The sequence below is a fragment of the Coturnix japonica genome, chromosome 21 (genome assembly GCF_001577835.2).
Source record: "Coturnix japonica isolate 7356 chromosome 21, Coturnix japonica 2.1, whole genome shotgun sequence".
Lineage (NCBI taxonomy): Eukaryota > Metazoa > Chordata > Aves > Galliformes > Phasianidae > Coturnix > Coturnix japonica.
Window position 1 is genome coordinate 3,202,952 of NC_029536.1, and position 22,396 is coordinate 3,225,347.

General features: G+C 44.1%; 1 protein-coding gene across 1 annotated transcript in view; it reads left to right on the plus strand.

Annotated features, from left to right (window-relative positions):
* Nucleotides 1-22,396, plus strand: part of PEX14 (peroxisomal biogenesis factor 14) — a 72,195-nt gene that overhangs the window by 13,745 nt on the left and 36,054 nt on the right. The window contains exon 3 of the mRNA XM_015882386.2: nt 19,380-19,464. Within this exon, the coding sequence (XP_015737872.1) occupies nt 19,380-19,464 (85 nt within the window). The remainder of the gene's footprint in view (nt 1-19,379; nt 19,465-22,396) is intronic.

The window sequence follows — 22,396 nt, forward strand, 5'->3', positions numbered from 1 at the left end:
ATGGATTATTGCAAGGGCATTCCTTCAGCTGCAGCTGCTGTATTGACTAGTGAGCATGCCGGGCCGTATTGCTAGTAGCTGTCATATTGACTGTTACAGAAAAGATCTGTATTTAAGCCATAGCACTGCACTGGGATCTCCCAGGCAGGATATTAATGCTAATTCATCTGCTCACCCCCTGCTGTGAGTGTTATTTGTTTAAATCTGTAGAATCCCACAGCGCGTTTATATCCTCGCTAGAGTGAGCTCCGCTCCCTGTAATTATTTAACATTATATGCTGATATAAATTGTAACAGTTAAAGAATGGTAATGAGTAGCAAAAAAACACAAACTTAACCTTAGAAATGGCAGAGTCAGCTCTTAAAACAACAGCCAGCAACTTTCGCTGCTCCCTGCCTTTTCCCAAGTCCATATGCACAGTATTGTGCATACATTACGTGTGTGCGTGTGTGTTCATGCTCGCACTGGCAGCTGTGCCAGGCAGGGCTGTAATTATGCAGAACGTACTGTGAAACTTATGCACACACTCGCAATTACATACAGTGCCTACGTACAGCAAGTTTTATCTCTCTGCAGCTCGGCTTCTTGATGGGTTGCTCTGATAGGTGCTGGAGCGGGGGCTGCCATGCTGGGAGGGTGCCGGGGTCGGCGCAGAGCCGAAGGGTGTCACTGTTGCTCCGTGCAGGCTGTGCTGCCGGTGGGTTTGTCTGGCAGTAAAAGCTGGACTTTGGAAGTAGTATTTTCGGCTATAAACATCTACAGCATTCACACATAATTTATATGTAAAGTGCATGTCCATGCAGCTCCGTTTATGTGTGGGTGGAATGAGTGGAGGCAGTTCCATTGTGTGTTAGCTGACTCTTTTCTCCCAGTTTCTCTTGCCTGCTATAGCATTTTTGTCCCAAAGTGGCATGCGGGGTGGCCAGCTGCTGGTGAATAGCTGTTACATTCTGCTTCAGAGACTTCTGCTATTCGTCAGTGGAGGTGACCTGATTCCTGTGTGAAATCTGCCTGCGAACATAAAAGTAGGGGCAGGTTTTTAATTTTAGGGGGAAAAAAAAATTACAGTGTGCACCGTTGTGGTGGAGAAACTGCAAAATTACAGTTGCTGTAGATTTTTGAAGGCCTTCAATGCTGTCGGACTTAAAAGGTACCATAAGAGCTCATTAACAAAACAGGTTTGCATGCAAACAGTTCATCAATACCATATGGAAACTTTCACCGATTGAAAATGGAAATTAGAGAGAAAACCCATGTAAATAGCAAAGCAAATGTGTTTTGAAAGGACTTCTTTGTACCCTCCGTCCCTTCTGATTTCAGGTAGGGAGTAGAAGCCGGCGTACAGGCTGAGCTTGTACTTGATTTGCAGAGCAGCGTGATGGTCGGTTGGGCTGCGTTGGCAGCATGGACCTGTGCCAGACTTCACCACAATTCATACTGTGTCAGTTTAATAAATGCACTACTTAAATTATGAAATTACAAAAGAAAAAAGAGAATGCACTTATTCAGACTCTTAATACATTAAAAATAAGGCATTAAAACACTGCCTTTCTTTTTTTTTCCTTCCAGAATCAATAATGAACAGGAAGGGTTGTAGACATTAACAGTCATGGACATTCAAACTCTTATACATAAATTATCTTAGAAAAATGCACATAAGACTTGAATAATGTAAATACATTAATGCATTTAATAATTTAAACATTAAAGCGCATGCAGGAATTCGTGGCAGAAGCTGTTCTGAGATAAGGAACGGTCCTGGAAGTTGTGTGTCCCAAGATCGATGGCTGGTTTCTCCTTGAGAAACTCTCAGGGGAAGTCGAGCTGTGCAACTGGAGTGACCGCCTGGCCTACGAAATCCAGGGCATTCAGCAGCTCTTCTGCTTTTCACCTCCCATTCTCTTACCTCCATGTGCAGGAGCACTCACATGCTGAACACCCTATGGTCCAGAAAAGGCCAGCGTGCATTTTGACATTTCTCTTTTGCATGTGTGCTGCAGTTTGACTGTGAATGGGGTGAAATAGCTTCAAAGAATATCTCAGCTACATGTAGAATCCCACCAAACTGGCTGTAGGGGGTCGCAGAGCTGTCTGTTTCCACGCAGGGCAGGTCGAGAGAACTGTTTGGATGTTATCTGGGCTCTGATCTACCTGTTCTCTTGGGAGACGGAAAGGTGGAGTGCTAAGTAGGAAGAGCAAGGTGGGGATCCTTGTCTTCTAGGGCTTTGCATGGACCTGTAATTCAAACTGCATCCCAGCTGCTGGTGCAACAGTGTCAGCTGGGGAGAGGGAGGCTTGGGGAAGTAGTGCTCTCCAGGAATGCTCATCTCATTCTTGGAGCCCTGAAAACCAGAAGGTTGTTTCCAGCGTAATAGCATCTAAGGGGTTTGTTCAGTTCTTGCCTTTGCTCACCTTTGGACTGAAGCACCTTCAGGGCTGTAGTAGTATCTAACTGGCCTGCCAGGGACCCCCCGTGCCAGGTGTTTTCCTGAGGTTTTAGAGCTGTGTAATTTTTGCTGATGTAATTAGGTTTGAAAGGTGTTGCAGGAACCCCTCGTGCCATATCCCATGGCTCACGGCCTTTTCTTTGCCTTTTCTGCTGGGAAGAGGACAGGTGCTTTGGAGGTCATTGGTACCCCACCTTCCCACTCACAAAGTGATGTAAGTTATCCTGCTTAGGCCTAGATACTGAAATGATGGAACTAATAAAAAAGAGCTTAGTCTGATCCCAAAGGGAGAAGAGTTGGGTTGGTTAATTAAAGGAGCCTGGCACAGGGTACCTAGTAATTATAGGTGCAAGAAGTCTGAATTTGAAGAGAACAGTACAGCTGGAGAAGGATAGGGAGGCACCCAGAACTCTGCAGGCGGTGGGCAAGAATGCAGCAAAACCAGATCTGGAAATCAGACTCTGGCAGAATTCCTTGGTGAGTTCTTATTTATGCCATTTTTTAATGAGGAGCTGAATCTCTCCTTATGCATTTATGTTTTTGCATGCGCATGCGTTCATATGCTCCCAGTTACACCCTATGGCTAGGAGGGTGATTTTATTAAAGACCAGAAGGGTGAGAGACAGATGTTTTAAGAGACACAGATTTTGCCTGTAGTGGTTTGGAATAATTAATGCTGACTGCTGCATTGGTTACATTATCAATGATGCTACTGGGTCTTTATCTTGGGCATCATCTCAACACCTATGAGTCTGTATCACTGTAGGGCAGAGCTTTTAAAGGCAAAGGGGCTGAAGCCACCAGGACCAGCTGGGAAATTGCTTCTAAACTCTTATGTAGATGCAGGGTGGGGAACAGTGCTATGTCATCACCTGCTCCTCTTTATAGTTAAGTTCCTTCAAGTAGTGTTTCTCAAAGTTAGGTTATGACCCCCACAGGGATGCAAAGGGCTTCAAAGGAAGTCACCAAGTTACTACCCAGTAAACAGCTTTCAACTCTTAATTGCTGTCAGGAGTTCTGTTTCTCCTAGTTTGAAGAGTTAGCATTTATTCCGGTAACTCTCATTTTCCTGAAGGAGTTTGCTGCCATTTCAGCCTGAGGAATGTGGGATGAGCCACCAGGATAGATGAGTGCAAAAGGGAGTCAGACCTGCCTAAAGTTGGAGATGCGGTGCTTTAGCAAATGCTATTTTCAAGGGACAAGATCTGCAAATGTTCCCTGAAATGGGTCTATTAACTTTACCTGATGAAAGATAAAGACAGTTGTTTTGTCCCCAGTGGAGTTCTTGGCAGTCTCCATCTGGGGAAGGTAGGACTGTCTGTGCAGAAAAGTATCATTTGTTTCACTGCTCAGGAGTAAATAATGAGTGTAGGAGACTATAGCTCTTGTTCCACCCTTACGGCTGACTTGCTGTATGCTGGTAGATGGATCACACTAGAAAATGGAATGCCAGCTCTGAACAAGAAAAGCACCAATTTTGTCATGGTAAAGAAGATGTTCTGCAGCAGATAATGTGAGAGCCTGACTTGTGTACTGACTTATCTATGTGCTCCTTGGCTGCTGTAAGTGTAAGACAAACATCTACTTGGGACACCTTTTTTTTTGTTTTTTTTTTCTTTTATATATGTTACAGTAGAATAGGGGAATGTTTATGGTCAGCTCACGGGAACTTAGAGCTTCTGATCACCTGCATCAAGCCAGAGCTGAATACCTTTGATTTTCCCATTGCGAGCAGTCAGCACCCCTGTGTGCCTGGAATACATTGTGAGCCTCCCACGACTCAGAGGGAGATGCATCGATGGTGGTAGGAATGGGGTGTGTCCTGTGCACGTGGGAAGCTCCTGCAGGGGATTTTTCATAATCCGGGGCCTGTCGAGGAGAGGACTTGAGTGATGGGATGCTCTGGACGTGGCCTGCAGGGAAAACGGAGGAGTGGGTGGGGATCTCCCTAGGCTCTCACGGCTTAACGGCCACATTTAACTGGATTTAAGAGGCGTAAGCATTTCTAGTAAGTACTGCTATATCACAACCTGCTTTCTGCTTTTCCAGCTTTGTCTCCATGGGGGTATTCCATGCATTATCCCATTTCACAGCCTGAACTTTTGCCCCTATTTAGAGGATTACATGGGGCAGAAATGTAAGAAGAAAAGGAATCTTGCCACTACCCCACCCCGTTATCTCTGTAACTCCGTATCTGTCTCGGTGTCAGCTCTCACAGGGGCCAAGCCTTCTGCCTTCCAAAACCTTGCTGTGAAATTGCTGATTCAAGCAGGTAGCATCTGTAGGACTCCTTGCAGGATAAACGCCCCTTGCTTGCTCCCGTGGCACTGGGATTTCCTCTTTGATTTATCATGCTCAGGTCTGCTAACGCCCCTTGACATAACTGGGCACGGTGTGGTGGTGTGAAGGTCACTTATATATGCCGTATTCGTTTCCGGAGACGTGGTGGGAGTGTAGGACAACTGAAACAACATATCCTGCTGAGAGAAGGAGGAAGGATAGCATGGCTCTTCCTTTTGCAGCCTCTTGTGGTGGGATGAAGGTTTTGACAGCCTAATTCAGCATTTAGGGGAAGATAGAGCCAAGCAGAAAGGTTTCCCCCCACCCACTCTTTACAGCCCAGCTGTGACAAACTGTCAGATAATTAACAAATCAAGACCTCCTATTAGCCTTGTCCCCGACGCACTGAAGCAGCTCCTATGTTGCATGTGTCCTTTAGCAAATGTCTGTACTTTATGGCTACAGAGTGAGGCAGTGAGATTGCTTCAGAAAGGCAAAGGGTTCTGTAACGTGTCAGCCTGCACATGTTTCCAGGAGTGGAAGAAGTTGTCTATGAAAGAAAATGGTAGACAGTGGGTGGGAGAACCGTGCTGTGGCTGGATGGAACCTACCGTAACTGCACAGCATAGCGGTATGGGGTGTCTTCTGGGAATAAAGGAGTGAAAGGCGTGTGGAATCATTGAGTCCTTCTGATTTTTACAGAAAATGACATAAATTGAAACAGCAATCGATAGGGTGGGTGGCTGGTTGTTGTTTTGTTTTGTTTTACTGGACTAACTGAGGCTATAACAGTTACATGCTGAGAAATGTGGTTTGTAGTAGAAAAAGATCTAATGCTAAGACCTTAGTGTTATGTTGTGGGTAATACGTTGGTGCCCTTCTGTTTCTGTCTTCAAGTTGTTGAAGGATCATAGATCAGCCCCAAGTAAGTCATCTTTGCTTTAGCTCCACACATCTGAAGAATGAGGAAGGCTGTCAATATTCTTCTAGTTCAAGATACAAATGTTAAATACAACCAAGCCATTGGCTCCAGAGCCTAACGCATGTTAAAGGAGAGAGTGAGATCTAATTGCATCAAAGCCACTCTTAAGTTCATGTATGTGGAGCCCATCAAGCTGAAAGCATCCAGACAGCATCTGCTGTTATCAAATCACTCTTGAGCCGAGCTAATTAAAATAGAGCTTCATTTTTCTGAACCATTGTTTGGCAGGAATTCGAAACAGATCTAACCCAATTTCTGTGTGTTTATGAGCCTTTATTATATCAAAAGTACTTTTCTGTAAATGTACAGGGCAGTGTTAAATGAATTGATCCGCACTGTATCACTGTAGATGCACTATGGACTTCCTAATGATTTCTGTTCTATTTTTTTCCAGATATACCCCAGAAAGCTTGCTTTGTCCCTTATCGTGTCATCTTCTTTCTCTCTTTTCCTTTCTGTCTTACTCTCAAGGAAGTAAATGTCCTTGTATTCCTTTATTCACATCTTCCTCCTCCACTCTGTTGGGATTTTTGGTATTATTAAAACATTTCCACATTTGCTGCCACATGCAAATGCAGAATAATAAAGCAGGACTCTTTATACTCCGAACAGGAGCAGAGGATCTCTCACCACAGATTCTTACGCAGTGCTCATCCCTGTTGATCACAAGGGAAGGAGAGGAGGTGAATCTAAATGTTGCTATGTTGAACCTGTTTGGTATAGTGTTTTTTTCCCTTCTTTCTCTCTTTTTTTTTAAACCATTTTACATTTCAACATGCAGATCCCAGGTATCACCTTCCTCTTTATAATTTGTACCAAATACAAAAGTTAGGAACATAGAAATTGCTCCCTGAAGACGGGTGGTGCTCTGGGGCGTCTGAAAGCCAAGTCATGAATATTTGCTGCAGAAAGAGAATATCACACATAGGGCCAGTCAGTCCTGAGCGTGTGAGTGGGAAACAGTGAAGTCACCGAAGAACTGTTTTGCTGGTAGCCAGTCCTTACAGTCTGAGCACCCTACGTATCATAGCGATAAGGCTTGAATTTATTTCTGAGTAGTGGGTTCATATTAAGGAGAAGGATCTTAAGGTTTAGCTTTAGATTAAAATCCTTTCAATGATCTGTCAGGAAATCTCCCTTAAAAGGTAGTAAAGACTTCAGGACTTATAAAAATAAATGGGCAAAATACGGAAAAGTAAACAGGAGAGAACAGCCCTGCAATAGCTGAAAGACAGGAAATGAGGCCTTTTAATTTTTCTGTACTTTCTGTGCAGTTTGAGGAAATTTGCTTCTTCTAACTCGATTAAATCACATCAGAATGGAATTTCAGTGCATTATATTTTGCATTTAATGCAGGCTACTCTGAATGTGTGTACTCAGCAACTCTGTGTGAAGCTTAAGAGCAGCATGCATAGATTGATACTGGAAGCAAGTTTGGCATTTTGCTGTAAGCAAACCAATGATAAGGTTCTGTGAGATGCCCCCAAACTTAACAAGTGTTATCTCATGATCTGGGGTTTTAGAGAGATGAAGAAAATTGTTACGCAGAAGGTTGGTCTCCTGCTCATTGACTGTTACCCCCTTCTGCTGCTTGCTCTTAAATAAGAATAAAATGAAGTGACTTTAGCACTGACAAAAAGCAGCAGGGTCACAGGATCCAGAAAAACAAGGCCTTGGTTGGAGCATGGGCATTGCACTGTGTGCTTTGTGTTGAGTCTGGTAAAGGAGACTGAGGTTGAGGGCACTGCTGTGAGGGACTTGGCTCACCTCGCTGTTTATTCATCCCCTCTCTTGTCCTTTGAGCCCACTGAGGTGGGCAGGAGCTGCCTGTCCACCCACCAACAGTGTTATCAGTTTGCCAGTGAAGGGCTGTGATAAAATGGCTTTGAGAGAGGAATTTTTGGTAGAACGCAGCAATGGAGGTAAATCCTGATTCCCTTTAATGGAAGAGTAATTTAAGCAGTATTTCTGGTCACATCACAGTGAGTACAGAATGAATGTGTGGTATCTAAGAATATCTCCACGGGCTCCCCAGCATTTCCTGCCCCTGCAGTAGTTGCTGTGGCTGCTGCAGCAGAAGGAAGCTTGCCATTCTAGCAAGAAGCACACGTTCTCTTTCCATTTTACAACAACAACAACAAAGTCGAGCATTTGGTCTAAGGATCCAAAAGCCCAGGAAATGCATCTCTTGGGCTCCTCGTCAATTTGGAACCTAATGAAATATAGAAAATACTCAATAAAAGCGCCTTTATTACTTTAAATGTTTAAATGTGGAGTTTTTAGCCATCAGGTTAATGTTTTTGTATCATTTTTTGATTTGATTGTGAGCACTTTTCCAGGTATCTCTACCACTTGAGCACTAATTGGATTTCCACAGATAAACGGTGCTAGCTGCAGCCCTTACATCACTGTGTTTTTACTTCATCATCATTTTATTTGTTTTTACTGTAAAGGTTAATAAATCTTGGTATGTTTAGTGTATGAAACAAGGCAGGCAGGCTAAGAACTGCAGCGTGGAGGGGTGAAGTTTATATGCTGCCTTCTCAAATCTGAGGGGTGGAAGGAGAAGCAGTGAGCCTTCTGCTTGATCACATAAAGAACAAGCATGTGATCCGAGACAGCCAGCATGGCTTCACCAGGGGAAGGTCATGCTTAACTAATCTTGTGGCCTTCTATGATGGAGTGACGGCGTTGGTGGATGAAGGGAAGGCGACCGATGTCATTTACCTGGACCTGAGCAAGGCCTTTGACATGGTCCCCCATCACATCCTCATCTCCAAATTGGAGGGAGGTGGATTTGATGGGTGGACAACTAGATGGATAAGCAATTGGTTGAAAGGCCGCAGACAGAGGGTGGTGGTCAATGGCTCTATGTCCAGGTGGAGGCCGGTAACGAGCGGCGTCCCTCAAGGGTCTGTCTTGGGACCGGTGCTCTTTAACATCTTTATTAATGACATCGATGAGGGAATGGAGTGCATCCTCAGCAAGTTTGCTGATGACACCAAGCTGAGTGGTGCAGTCGATACGGTGGAGGGAACAGATGCCATTCAGAGGGACCTTGACAGGCTGGAAAGCTGGGCTCGGGTGAACCTAATGAGGTTCAACACGGCAAAGTGCAAGGTTTTGCACTTGGGCCGGAAGAACCCCAGGCACCTGTACAGGCTGGGAGGAGTTGTCCTTGAGAGCAGCTCGGCTGAAAAAGACCTAGGGGTCCTGATAGATGAGAAACTTAACATGAGCCAGCAGTGCGCTCTGGCAGCCCGGAAAGCAAACGGGATCCTGGGCTCCATCAGGAGAGGGGTGGTCAGCAGGGATAGGGAGGTGATCATCCCTCTCTACTCTGCTCTTGTGAGGCCCCATCTGGAGTACTGTGTCCAGGTGTGGAGTCCTCAGTACAAAAAAGATATGGAGATTTTGGAAAGGGTCCAGAGGAGGGCCACAAAGATGATCAGGGGGCTGGAGCACCTCCCCTATGAGGACAGGCTGAGGGAGTTGGGTTTGTTCAGCCTGGAGAAGAGAAGGTTGCGAGGTGACCTCATTGCAGCCTTTCAATACCTGAAGGGAACTTACTCCCAGGAGGGGAGTAAACTCTTCGAAAGGGCTGATAATAGCAGGACTAGGGGAAATGGTTTTAAGTTGAAGGAGGGAAGATTTAGGTTGGATGTTAGGGGAAAGTTCTTTACTAGAAGGGTGGTTAGGTCCTGGAACAGGCTGCCCAGTGAGGTTGTGGATGCCCCGTCCTTGGAGGTGTTCAAGACCAGGTTGGACAGGGCCCTGGGCAACCTGATCTAGTAAATGTGTATGTTTGGTGGCCCTGCTAGGCAGGGGGGTTGGAACTACATGATCCTTGAGGTCCCTTCCAACCCGGGTAATTCTGTGATTCTGTGATTCTGTGATTCTGTGATTCTGTGATTCTGTGGCATGTCTAATGGGCTGCTGGGTGTGTTAGTCAGCCAAGTGGTGCTCCATAATCCTTAAGATAAAAAGCGTTGATCTCTGCGCTAGTTCTCAGATAGAGCTGTAAGGCATTTGAATTGGGTTACCATTGATTTAAGGTGGGGTGAGGACTCGGTAGCGTGGGTCTGTTTAAAAAGGGAGATGTGGAAATTATTTCTTTTTACTTAATATTTTAAGGAAAATTCAAAGCTTTACAGTTGCAAGTACACCTGAGTTCCTGCTGGATTGTAAAGGAGGATCATATAGAATTCCTTAACTAATCAAATGCAGATTTTAGCCAAGATTTGGACTGCAAATAAATTTCAGTAGGAATTGACCAGAGTCCCACACACTTGCTGTCACCTGTTTGTGCAAGAAGTCATGTATTTTTTCTACCAATCTCATGATTTCTTGGAAGGTGGGTATGAATTCCTACCATACAGGAGCTACAGCATCACCCTCAGCATCCAGCAGTGTGCAAGCTCTTGTTGGTCTGACAGGGTTAAAACAGTGTATTTGAAACATTTCCTCCCACTTTTGGACTTTGTAGGCTTAACAGCCATTGATTGAACAGCCTGTACTTGAGCCAAAGCAGCTGTGAAGGCTGAATCTTCTTTCTTCTGTTACAAAGCCAGAGTGCTGCTGTGGATCAGCACGGCCCTGAGCTCAGTGCCAGCGCTGCTGCAGAATCCAGCTCTCCATGGTGCAGCAGTGGCTGTCCTTACCTTGCTGCTGGTCCCTTGCTGTGGTGTGGACCCAGATTTCAGAGAGGTTGCTGATGTTCTCTGCAGCATTCATCAAGGAAAAAGCTGTTTTCTTTTTTTTCCTGAAGTGAGTAATTGTTTATTAATTTTTCAGCACATAAGGCGTGTAATTATGATAGTCCCTGACATGTGCTGGCTGTGCCAAGGTTTAAGGAAAACAAAAACCAGTAGAACTGCAATTTTGAACCTCTGATTTTGTAGACCTTCCCGGTTTGAACCCAAATTTCCATGTCAAGAGTAAGCAGGAGCACCCTGACTTAAGTGTAATTAGAACTAATTCTCTTAGACATTTTAATTTAGTTTAGGATAGAGGGAGTCTTATTCGAGCATTTCATGTGAGAGAAGTTGGTGATCAGTGTGCGTGATGTTTTTGTGCATGCAGCCTGCTGCATTGGAGCAGCATCCTGGTTTTTTCCTGCCACCTATATGCTTTGTTTCTTTAAACAGTGAATGTAACATATCCGTGCAAAATGCCAAATTGACCCCATGGGAAAGCAAACTCATTCTTTGCAGAATATTAATGGCTTGGGCAGCTCCGGTGGAAATGTTCCCCATGTTAGCCCTTATTTTGTGTTTTGCTCCTGTTCTAGAGGAAGCATCCTCCAGAGGTGACAGGGAAGCTCAGTTGCTTTTGAAACTGCTCGTGCTTATGAAGGAGAAATTCTGTGATGTGTGCTTTTTTCTGTTGAGAACTGGACAAAGACAAGGGACGCAGCTGCTTTTGAATCTATAAAATTATTACATTTGTAATCCCTATAGATAGGCAGCTTTGGCCAATCAGATTTCTTGTCCCTTACTTACTTTTTCCCTTAATGGGGCAATTAACAGCAGGAACAAAGTGCATGGTCTGCTCAGCCTTTATTATTTGTGCGGCAATAGGAGGCCAGTTGCAGACCAGCACCAGGCACTCTGCAAACACAGGGTAAAAAGACAATTCTTGTCCCAGAGAGCTCTAAGTACAATATTAAATTTACATTAAGGTCCTCCAGTATTCTAAGCCTTTCTCCTTTTGATATTACTTCCCAACTGCTGTGGTTTGCATGATTTATTGGGCACCTGTCACAATTTCTAGCTTCTTTCGTGTTTCCAGCATGAAACCTTTTGTTTGCTAGGTTCTGATGATCCAAGTAGTTTCCTCCTGTACCTCCTTTTGTATTCCCAGTTTTGGGTCTTCCATGCAGCAATGCCAGCACAGCCAATTGACTTCAACCCCAAGAGTTGGGGTTTTGTCGCAGGAGGGAAAGTGCTCTAAGCTGGATTTCCTATGGAGCTATTTAAGGGCTCTCTGAAATGGGATTCTTGCAAAGAGAAATTCAAGGAAGCTGACTTTTCATGTACATTCGAATTATTTCAGTCTGAAGCGCCTTTGCTGTCTTCTTCCACAGATGGGATATACTTTCAATTCTCTCGCATTAAATTTCAACCATTGTATTACTAGCATTTGCCAATCTCTTGACTATGGAATTAGAAGGATCTGAGTGAGTCTGAACAATGATCCTGTTCTGCTGCTTCTCTTTGATTGATGTGGCCTTCTGGAGCCTTCAATAGCCGCTTTAGTACTCGGCACAGTTGTTAGATGTGACACAGGCTTCCTATACTTAAGTCATCTTCAAGCTCCCTAGCATGTGAATGAAGCTCCAGCAGCCCTTGTCTGCCCTGCAGTTAAAAGAATGGAGATGTGGCAAATTACTGCTTCATGTTTTTTAAGCTGTGTGTGTGTGAAGATAGCAGGGTGAAAGGTTTCTTTCACCAGTGGTTTTAAGTGAGCTCCCCAGGACTGGCCATAAGGGAAGGCGAGAGCTGGAGGTGCTGCCGTCTGTTCCCCTGAAGACTGTGTCATGCATTTTATTTAGTTGTAGAGCCACAGGATGATCTCACAGTTCTGCTGTAGTGAGCATCTTGGACACTGAGTCATTACATTCCTTTGGAGTGATTCAACTCAACAACTTGACACTCGCATTAATTTTACGGCGCAGATCCCTGAGCTTCCTTCTGTAAGCAGGGGGGAGCAAGATGTGTGAATTGGGTGCTGTCCTGAAAAGGCACAACATCACGTTCTCTTCAGTCAGTTCTAACCTTTCACCATCTCTCAGCAGCTTTCCGAGGTTCTGCTGAGTTCCTCTATTAACCTGATGTAGCACACCGGCTTCACCCACGCTTGGAAGCTGGCTGTGCTACCTTCTTGCATGAGATGCTGACCTTCATGTTCTATGTGCAGGGATCCCATAGGCTCAGCTCTGAGGTTACTGCCGTTTTTGTGTAAACAGAACTTCAAATAATTTGCTGCCCGCTGGATCGCAGGCATTATCTTCCCTCCCCCCATCTCATCGTGCTGTAATACCTTCTTTGGTGGTACTGGTGCTTGTAGGAAGCTTGCAACTTCATTTTAGGCAGGAGTACAAAAAGGGGATTTTTTTTTTAACGTTTACATTTCCTCTCAAAGCCAGATCGTATCTTTCCTTCTCAATTAAAAATTAACTCTAGAAGAAATGCTGGTGTTACTTACAGGTTAACATTGACTGCGGCCACCTCGTCAGTTTAAGATGCAGGGTTTGCTGCTGTGCTTGTGTTGCTCACAAGGTGTTTTCCCATCATTTATCACTGCCTGCAACAGTTGATGTGGGGTTGAGGCTGGTTTTCCAGTGTCTCATTTGGGGATGCTCCTTTCAGAGCTACAGGCACACACAGCACGTTCTCTGCCTATACGTACAGTTATTGTGTGCTTCTTTTCAAGCATGGCAAAGGCTTCTTGTTCTCTGTAGTTTTAGGAATGCATTACCTGAACGAGTATTATTTCTGATCAAAAGAGAGGAATTTTGTCAAGATGTTCACCCTGTTCCAAATTGAATCAGAAGAAACTGAAGATGGCAGAGATATTTCACTTTGAAAGGTGACTACTACACAGACCAAGTTGCTCCTTTTCATAAGGGCTTTCATTCCATATATCATCGTGTTTTAAGAGAGACTTGGGTCAATAATACCATGCTTTAGAATTCCCTAAATACATATTTACACAATAGACCTTAAAATATATTAGTCTATCATGTCAGCTCCTGTACACTTCTATCAGAGATGTTTTATGTCCTTAACATATGATACAATAAAACTTTATTTTATGTAGCGTTTTTCATACAAATTGTATCCTGAAATGCAGCGTGGGGTTAAATAAGACTCTCACAAGGTTAAAATTAAAGAAGCTGGAGGACGCAGGGAAATTAAGGGGTTTGCATGGGAAATATTTACGTAAGTGAACAGTGGGAATCTGGAGGGAGAGATTGCGGAGCCGGGAGAGCACGGCTGTCATACACACTGCGTGCAGGGTCCGGGGAGGGCGAGGGGGTGCGAGGAGAGACGTGGGGAGGTCGGGAGCGGCTGGGGGGGAGGAAACGCGTGTTGCTTCTGGAACAAAGAAACCGAGAGCGGGGATGTGCGGGGACCCTCCGAGGGAGCAGCAGGAGAGAAGGGAACGGCTGTGGAAGGGAGGGAGGGCAGCCGGGCTCGGCTCGGGCTGCTGCCGCCCGCTCTCAAAACGGCGTTTCTTGGTCACCCTGCGAATGTAAATGAAGCGAGGTTTTTGTGTATGCGATAATTATAGATAAATGTATTTAAAGTAGATCTGGATTTTGTAGTCCTCGGGAAAAAGAGGAAGAGTAATTTTTTTTTTCCCCCCCTCGTCCCTGTCATGTGTTCATTTTAATGAGCAATTTTAAAAAATTGAAAATAAAAGAGGAAAATGAATAGGTGTTGAACCAGCCTGTGATATGTAAATGCCAACTAGTAATTACCTAAAACCTCAATTTTCTTTCTGTTTCATCTTGCAAAACATTTCATTTCCACCGAGTGAAAACACTTCATTTGGGCCCGGCTGCCGGAGCTGCGGCTCGTCTCGGCTATAGGGGGAGTCGTGGCTCCGCGCTGCGCCCCGGGGCGAGCGGCCGAGGGGCGGCGGGGGGCGACCGAGTACGGAGCTCCCCGTGCGCTGTGCCCGGCGCCCCGCGTTGGCCCTTGGTTGTTCTTGCGAGCCCTTCTTTGTTTTCTTTCTCCTCTTCTTCTTCTTCTGCCCCTCGGGTCCGGTTTGGATCTTGTTCTTTTTGTCCTTTCTGCTTCTGACTGAATCTCGCTTCAAGTTTATATTCGTTTTGCTCTTCGCTCTGTTTTATGTGAGGGCTTTTTCTTATTTCAAAACTTTTCTCCGCGCAACCTGGAGATGTGCCAAACTTTGTCATTTTCTGAGTTATCTCACAGGAGAAGCAGATTGTGCCCCGATTTCAGTGGAGCTGTAGGAGCTTTGGGGAGTTCCTCTCCCTGGGTGATCCCTATGGGGGAGCACAGCCCCAATGGGGCACCCACAGGGCAGCACTTGGAAGGGCTCACCCTGCGAGGAGCACAGCGGTGTCCCAGGACTCGGCCCCGTGAGCTGTGCCTGGAATTGTGAGCGCAGTGCCTCTTTAGTGAGATATATGGCTTCATAATTAGCCCCTTGCATTTTTTCACGAGTGCTAGCATCAGCGTTCTATGATGTGTTTCTCTGATTAACAGCTGCTTTGCAACTATATCCGTGTGCCGCCGGTAACGATGTTTGTCAAGTTAGTCCTGACAGAGCACTGATTTCTTGCTAAAATGCGGCATTTCTGTTGGAAGGGGTTTTCTTGCTCGTCGCAGCGCTGGGCTTTTAAGTCAGCCCTTGTTAAAACGTAAGTTGGCTTTAGCCTGACGCTTGTTAACAGGATTCTGGGTATCTCCTTTGGAGTAGGAGTGCAGAAACCTTTCACAGACAATTTAATCTTCTGAGCCTTGCAAACGTACAGCCGTACACTGAGGGGGTGTTGCTGTAGGCTAATATATTGATCAGTTCCATTTGCCCTATGGCTGTGGCCTTCTGCTCTGGCTGAAATAGGCTGAGCGTTTGTTGATACTGCCATATTACTGTTTTTTAATACACTGGGAAAAAAAATTAATTCCAACTTCTTTTACATACGTCATGTATATTGCCAGTGTTGATTGCTTCCGCACATGTAATGTAAACTGTCTGTGCATAGTTCATGGCCTGTGCCGCCTCTGCTTAATGAAAAGAAGTGTTGCATTTAAACAGATACAGATCCACTCAGAAAGACAAAATACCATCCCCTGCAACGTATAATTCAGCCCCAACCTTTACATCACAGGTCATCTCAAAGTCTCAGTCTATCAACAAACGCTGTTTAGCAATAACCTACAGAGGGTTCCCAGCACTGGGAAATGTGTCAGAGCTTTTGCTGGCTGCACTCCCGGCTGCTTCCAATTCTCTTTTCTATGTGGACCTCTGTCACCAAACCCTGCGGAGCTTTTAGTGATGGGGGGTATTTTGTTTTCTGTTTTTGTCTGTTGTTTGGGGTTGGTGGTTGTCGGCTGTTTTTTTTTCTTTGAGATGGTAGGAAGGAGGCATTTGCCTTTGCATTTTAAATTTCACGGTTTATTTTTCTAACGCAAGTAACTGATAAAGTAGCTTAGATTGCTTTCCTGCAGTGCTGAGCATACTAAGAAATAAGGTTGATTTCCCCATTAGCACTGAAGGGAGGGGAATTAGGAACGAGGGACCTTGGCTGTATCGGCACAGTGCCGTGCTTTGGCCCGGAATTTCACCGGCTTGCTGCACTCCCACAACATCTGCAATAAAGTTCCTGTCTCCGTTTTATATCTTTGACATTGAAGGCGAATATTTGGCCTGAATTTATTCAATCTGGCCGGGAGCAAATACAATCGGTGAATAGTCGCATTCATCTCCTAATTAGAAAATCAAACTGTGGGATAAGACCTGCAGCGCGGTTCCGCCCACCGGCACCAGTCAGAACCCCATCTGTGAGCACCGTGGCACCGCAGGAGCAGCGAGCAGCGCACATCTCTGCAATTAACTGCCTCCTGAACACCAGCTACGCTGTTCTGTGCAGTGAAACGCGGAACAGATCCTCTAGATGAAACCAGTCCGCTGGCCGGGCTGTGCTGGCAGCCTGAGGATCACAGTAGTGATACAATGCACATTATTTGGCAGTGTCCTAATGGCAGAAAAATTCGGAGAAGCGTTACAAACGCTACAGAAATAGCACCCAGCGGTGTTAGCAGCTGAGTCAGAGCGATGTTTGCTGCATGGGCTTTTCAGGGTTGCATCTGCCCCCTCCTTTTTCTTATTCTTGGGTATGCAAAGAGAATGAAGGCTGCAAAGTTCCTGAGTGTGCATGTTAAAATTATTGGCATTTTGACCCGGCCGGGGTTGGTTCTTGAGTTGCTCACGTAGAGGAGATGAATGGGGGAAATGCAGAAGTTTCGGCTCAGCCTGCAGGAGGAAACGCAAACACAAATAAGGAGCGGTGCGGCCCTATCGGATGGAGGAGTTGGGGATTTCTTTCTATAAAGTTTGTTATTGCCTGTAATTTTATGTTGTTTAAGATTAAACACTTGGTGAATAATGCAGGAAATGATGCAGGGAAGAGATAAACCAGAAGTTTATTTTGGAGGGAATTTTACTACTGAAATGTTTACATTTTTTTTACTAGGCAAAAATAAGTTTTAATAAAGAGTTAGAATCAATAAAACGTTAAAAGGGTTGCGATTAAAATAGCACAATGAAAAATACCCTTCATTTCTTACAGGCTGCTTTGTGCTTAAAACCTGATAATTAAAGCTGAGAGCTCGCTGCCTTCCAGGTCTGCAGGCCTTTTGTGCCTGCATCTCCTCGCTGAATGTGGGAGGGAGTGTTGAGGAGTTCCTGAAGAAACAAACAAGTAATTACTGTTAGGAGGAAAGTGGGTTTGATATGTTCGTCTATCTGTTGGTTTGTTCATTTGGGCATCTTTCGTATTCAGCATATTACCTGAAGGTTATTAGTTTGTGTGCTCCGTATCCCTGCATCCGGCACAGCGATGTCGGCTGTGATTTGCCTTTCGCCCTCATACAGCCAGAGAGATCAAATACTCGTCGGTGAAACCAAAACGCGCTTTATGTGGGGTGTTGTGCTGTATGTAGTGTTTTATGGTTCAAAATCACCGCATGTAAACCTAAAAATAATGAAGGAAAATAAGAAAAGGGGAAGAATGAAAAATATCTGCTTCATTTTATCCCCCCCAACTTCAAAGTGCGCCGGGACTTTGTCAAATTCCCGTTAAAATAAATATGTCAATTTCATCTCTCTTCCAAATTCATTTATCATGCTTTTTTAAAAGGTGTTTTCTGCTTTACCTGATGTTTAAATTGGATTCTCTCGTTTATGCTGTTCTTTGCTGTATCCCCCATGTTTTTCTTAAATGAATTAGTAATGACAGCGTACTCCATCATACCCTCTCTACAGCCACTTTAAGGGAAGCCTGGTGATCTAAACCTTTTAACCTATTAAAGATGATTTTCCCCAATTGAATCAGACCCACCACAGGTGTAATAACTAATCATTTAAACTACACCTGCTATTATGTATTTTTAAGCCATTATGTGTGTTGGATAGATGATAATTCATGTTTATTGCATTGTCCAATGGATCCGTTTTGCCTACACTAGCCTGATTAATGTATTTAAAGAAATAAGAGATGCAATTTAAAAAAAAAAAAAAAAGAAAAAAAAGAAAGAAACATTGATGGAATGCACCGAGGAGTACATTGAAAGTGCCATTAAACCCATCAGAACTTTGCTCTCTGACCAGGAATGCATATTTGAAGGGTTTGATTCAAACACGGAATGAAACTTAGCGATTTCAATAGTGATGCTTGTTTTCATTCTCGTGCTGGGAAAAATTTGGAAAAACCTTTTTGGAACAGAATTCTTGGAACTATCTGAAGTTGAATTCTTTGAGAATTACCCAACACAGCTCCACCATTTTAGGAGAAGCCATAGGGCACAGTTTGGGGGCTGAAAAAAGCTCTTCTTTGGATCTGCATGGTTATTTTTAGCTAGAGGGGAAGGAATTCATCTCTTCCACCAGCTCACGTGGAAGGGTCCATCGCTGCAGAGCCGTTGACTTCAGGCAAATTATCCTCCTTGATGCCACAGCCAGAACAGATGCCTTTGTACAGAGGTAAATTGAATCAGCTGTTTTCCACCAGTGCAGCAACATGTAATAACGTGTGTAATCATACAGGAGGGTACGTGGAAGGTTGACCTCTGCCACATGAACAAAAAAAGGAAATACCTTCCACTGGCACTAAATCCTAATGCAAAAAACTGATGCTATTGTTGTTGATGCCGTTCAGTATTATCCCAGACTTCATCCTTTGTTTGGATAAGTGGTTTGTTTTAAGCGCTATGACACCTTAAAGAAGCACGTAGAGGAAGTCAGTCATTAGACAAAAATAATCTGTGATTTCTACCAGGGTGGAACATGAAGTAACCACTCGCCAAACCATTTATGTCATGAAAAGGGAGGGTTTTTTTTCTTTTTCTTTTTTTTTCTTTCTTTTCTTTTGTTGTTGTGTGATCCAAAACATGGGGAGTTGCTTCTTTTCCAGTCATGATGAACTAAGGTTTATTTATTGCTGGCAGTTCAATTGGAATGATGGCAGAAAAGGCCTGAATCTCTTAGAATCAGAGCAGTCAGATAAAAAAGTATTCTTCCTAGTAACAGCCTGTTGCTGTAGATCACATGTAATGTTTCAAGGCTGCCATCAGCTATAGGAGCCAGCCGAGGTAAGGAGATCACTATAAATGACAGAAACCTGCAGGAATCTTAATAGAGTCTTTTGTACAGGATGAGCTGCTGAAAGAACAATTCAAAAAGAAACTTCTAGGTTGAAACAGAGTAATTGTTCTGATGAGAGTGGGGCCACAAACTGGTGTTCATTGAGCTATTTCTGAAAGTTGGATTGGTGTCAGCTCCAGACTCTCTCCATGTGTTAGATGCAATGTCTTGCTTTGCAGTACAGAATGCATAATGAGAAGTATGAATCTGACCATTCCTAACTTCAATCTTTTTCTCTCTTCTCTTTCTCCAATTCTCCTGCCTTCATCAGATTGTGACAGCAGTGAAATTTTTACAGAATCCCCGAGTCCGCCAAAGCCCAATTGCAACCAGAAGAGCATTTCTGAAGAAGAAAGGTATGGACTCTTTAAGTCTGTGGTCTCCTCATAATGGGGGAGTTTGGCTTAGGGATAAAGCTAAGAAGTGTTGCTATGGAGTGTTGGATGCTGAGGACTAAGTGGGTAGTCTGTCTGAGAAAAAGATGTGAAGTTTATAAGAAATACCACTCTCTTTTCTTCCATACTGACTAGAGCAATATTGGCACCAGATGTGGAACTGTAAAATGCAGAAGACACGTTGGAAGTTCTCACGTTAACTATTAGTGCATGTTTTCTGAGATGAGGACGGTTTGGAGTTGTGGATGAGTTGATTGGTTCTGGCCTTGGTGGCAATGGCTTTAGAATAACCAGCTTCGAGGTGGAAAGGTCGAATGTTTCTGAAGAGAGCCAGGCAGAGGAGTGAAGGGCAAAGGACTTTGTGAAAACAAACAAGGTCAGGGTAAGGTCAAGCTTAGGGTCAATAAGACTTTCAGGCTGAAATGGTGAACGGCTGGCTGGGTTTACTTGTTTTCTGTAATAGAGACAGAATAGATCCTGACAAAGTCTGTGTTGTCTTGGACAGGTGGAATCTACCTTTTCCATTGCCTACTTTACTTTCTGATTCTTGAAGAAACTAGCTTTTGTTTATTATTTTTTAATATAAACGTGTTTTGTCAAGAGCTTACAGTGCAAGTCAGGTGAAGTTCACTCCGTATTATGTTCCCTTCCATGTTATGCTACATTTCTAGGACCATATTGCTTAAATCTTTAATGTAAGATGCAAGTAATTAAGACAGCCTTACCTTGGAGTTAATTACACGCACAGCGGAACACTTAAAGCAGTTGGAACGATACTCCAAACTTCAGAGGGGAGTGACCCATGTAAACACTGAAGATAGGAGTGCTACATCAAAGTCTATAGCCATGGATCCTGGGTTTTAGAAAGCAGAGAAGCCTATGGAACACGTTAACGTGTTTGAGGATATGAACTATTTATTGATATGCCTGAGACCTGATACCATGAAATGGAGAGTTGAAGAATATGTACCGCTCTGCTCATCTTGAACACCAAAGGACATAGAAGGCCATGGCAGTTCTGTGTTTTAGCAGAGTTGTCATGACAAGTAGTTCATGGGTACATCAGTTCTAATGTGACTGTCTCACTGCTTGTCCTAGTGCCAGTTAGAAAGTGTTCCAGCCATGTTCTTAGGTATGTTGCTTGCCCTGCCCTGCCATCAGGATGGCATTAAAATTTGGAGCCTGTTGGCCGCTGTGCTCCATGATTTTTTCCTTGAAATATGTGGACCTACAGGGAGTAATTAATCATAAAAGCTCAGGGATTTCAACTCTATCATCGAAGCAATGAAGCAAGGGAAAGCTGAGCCTAAAAGCTGTGCTGATTACCCGGGGTAACCTGATACAAAATCTATTGTTGCCGAGAGATCCTTAGCCCCCAGTATATCGTGCAATATTATAACTGCCTGATCTTCTCCTGTGCTGACAATGACCAGTTATTCCTCATTTTCTCTCTCAACACAGCTGGGTTAGAATTTCATTTGCAGAAGGTATTTAGAGCAATTTAGAGACAAATGTCTCTGGTGTTTGCTCTGCACTTCCCCACCGCAGGCTTCGCTGAACAGTTTTTAGTATCAGGAGCTCCATCTAATCTGTTTAATTTTAATAAATCCCTGACTGGGAGAAGAGGAAGGGTGGGGAGATGGAGGCAGAGAGAAACTGTGGCCCGACTAATACTTCTTATGAATTACTTGTCTAATAATTACTAAACAGCAGAAATGGTTTGGTATAGCTGTTTCTATGCTCCTGTTTGTTAATTAGCTCTCCTTCCCTTTGTGCTAATTATTTGTTTGAAAACTTAACAGTAGGAGGTGGGGAGGAGCAGGGTCCAGTCGTGCTCGTACCCAGCAGTCATTGGAAATACGGCCATATGGAATCTGAGCACTGAGTTTACAACGTGATTCTTGTCCAGTGCTCGAGAGCAAAGGGTTCCTGCTGTCATTGTATCTACGTGCTTCAGCACAGGGGGCAATTATTCCTGAAACTGTTGTGTTGTGGCTAAATCCCATCTGAGTAAATGAGAGATGACTTGGCTGTTCCTGCAGTCGTTGTAATTCCAGTGACTATGGTTATCCCCATTCACAGAAAGTTGGACCATCTCCTAGAGGAGTCTTCACTGCCAGTCCAGAAAGCATTTTAGAATACAGGAAACATTTAAGTTAAAAGAGTTTAAGTAAAAATAAACGTTGTAGGGAGTCTTGCAGAGCACGCAGAGATGCTCCTCTGGTTTCTTCCCAGCTGCTTTGGTCCAGAGTTCTTCCAGCAGAACATGCCACGTAAGAGAGAGCTGTGGCCTTTTTATGGCACTGGTTCTAGTTAAAAACTCGACCATGTGTCTGGGAATGCAGAGGGAGCCTCTGCGAGCTACAGGAGTAGGGCTGGAGAATGAGCTGTGGGTGACCATTCAGGTCCTGCAATCTTCTTGCCTCGGAAGTTTCCCTTCTGAGACTTGCACAGATGGTTCTGCTTTGAATTATGATTTCTTTTTCTTCTTTTTTTCTTTTTTAACCTAGAAATTCCAATCAAATTTTACTTTATTTTAATAGTATTTAATGTAGGAACTGAAGTTCTTACTACATTTCACCAGCTGCACTGGGTCTGTTCCTTACGAAACAGTAGTTGCAGCAGCTGAAAGTAGCCTGTCCTGGTTACTCATCACAGGTCAGGGGTTTGCTGAACTGCTCTCAGGAGCCTGGTCTGACTCTGCTGATGACAGTTGGGAGAGTGAGGGTGTCCTCGATTTGTAAAAAGGTCTTTCAAAAGTCAGATGAGATTTCTGTGTTGTCTTGAGCACTTTTAAACTCCCAAATACAGAGACATTAATGAGAAACATGAAGTTATTAGAATCATTTATCATTTTCTTTGAAGCTTACACTGGCATTTTGTGTAATTTATG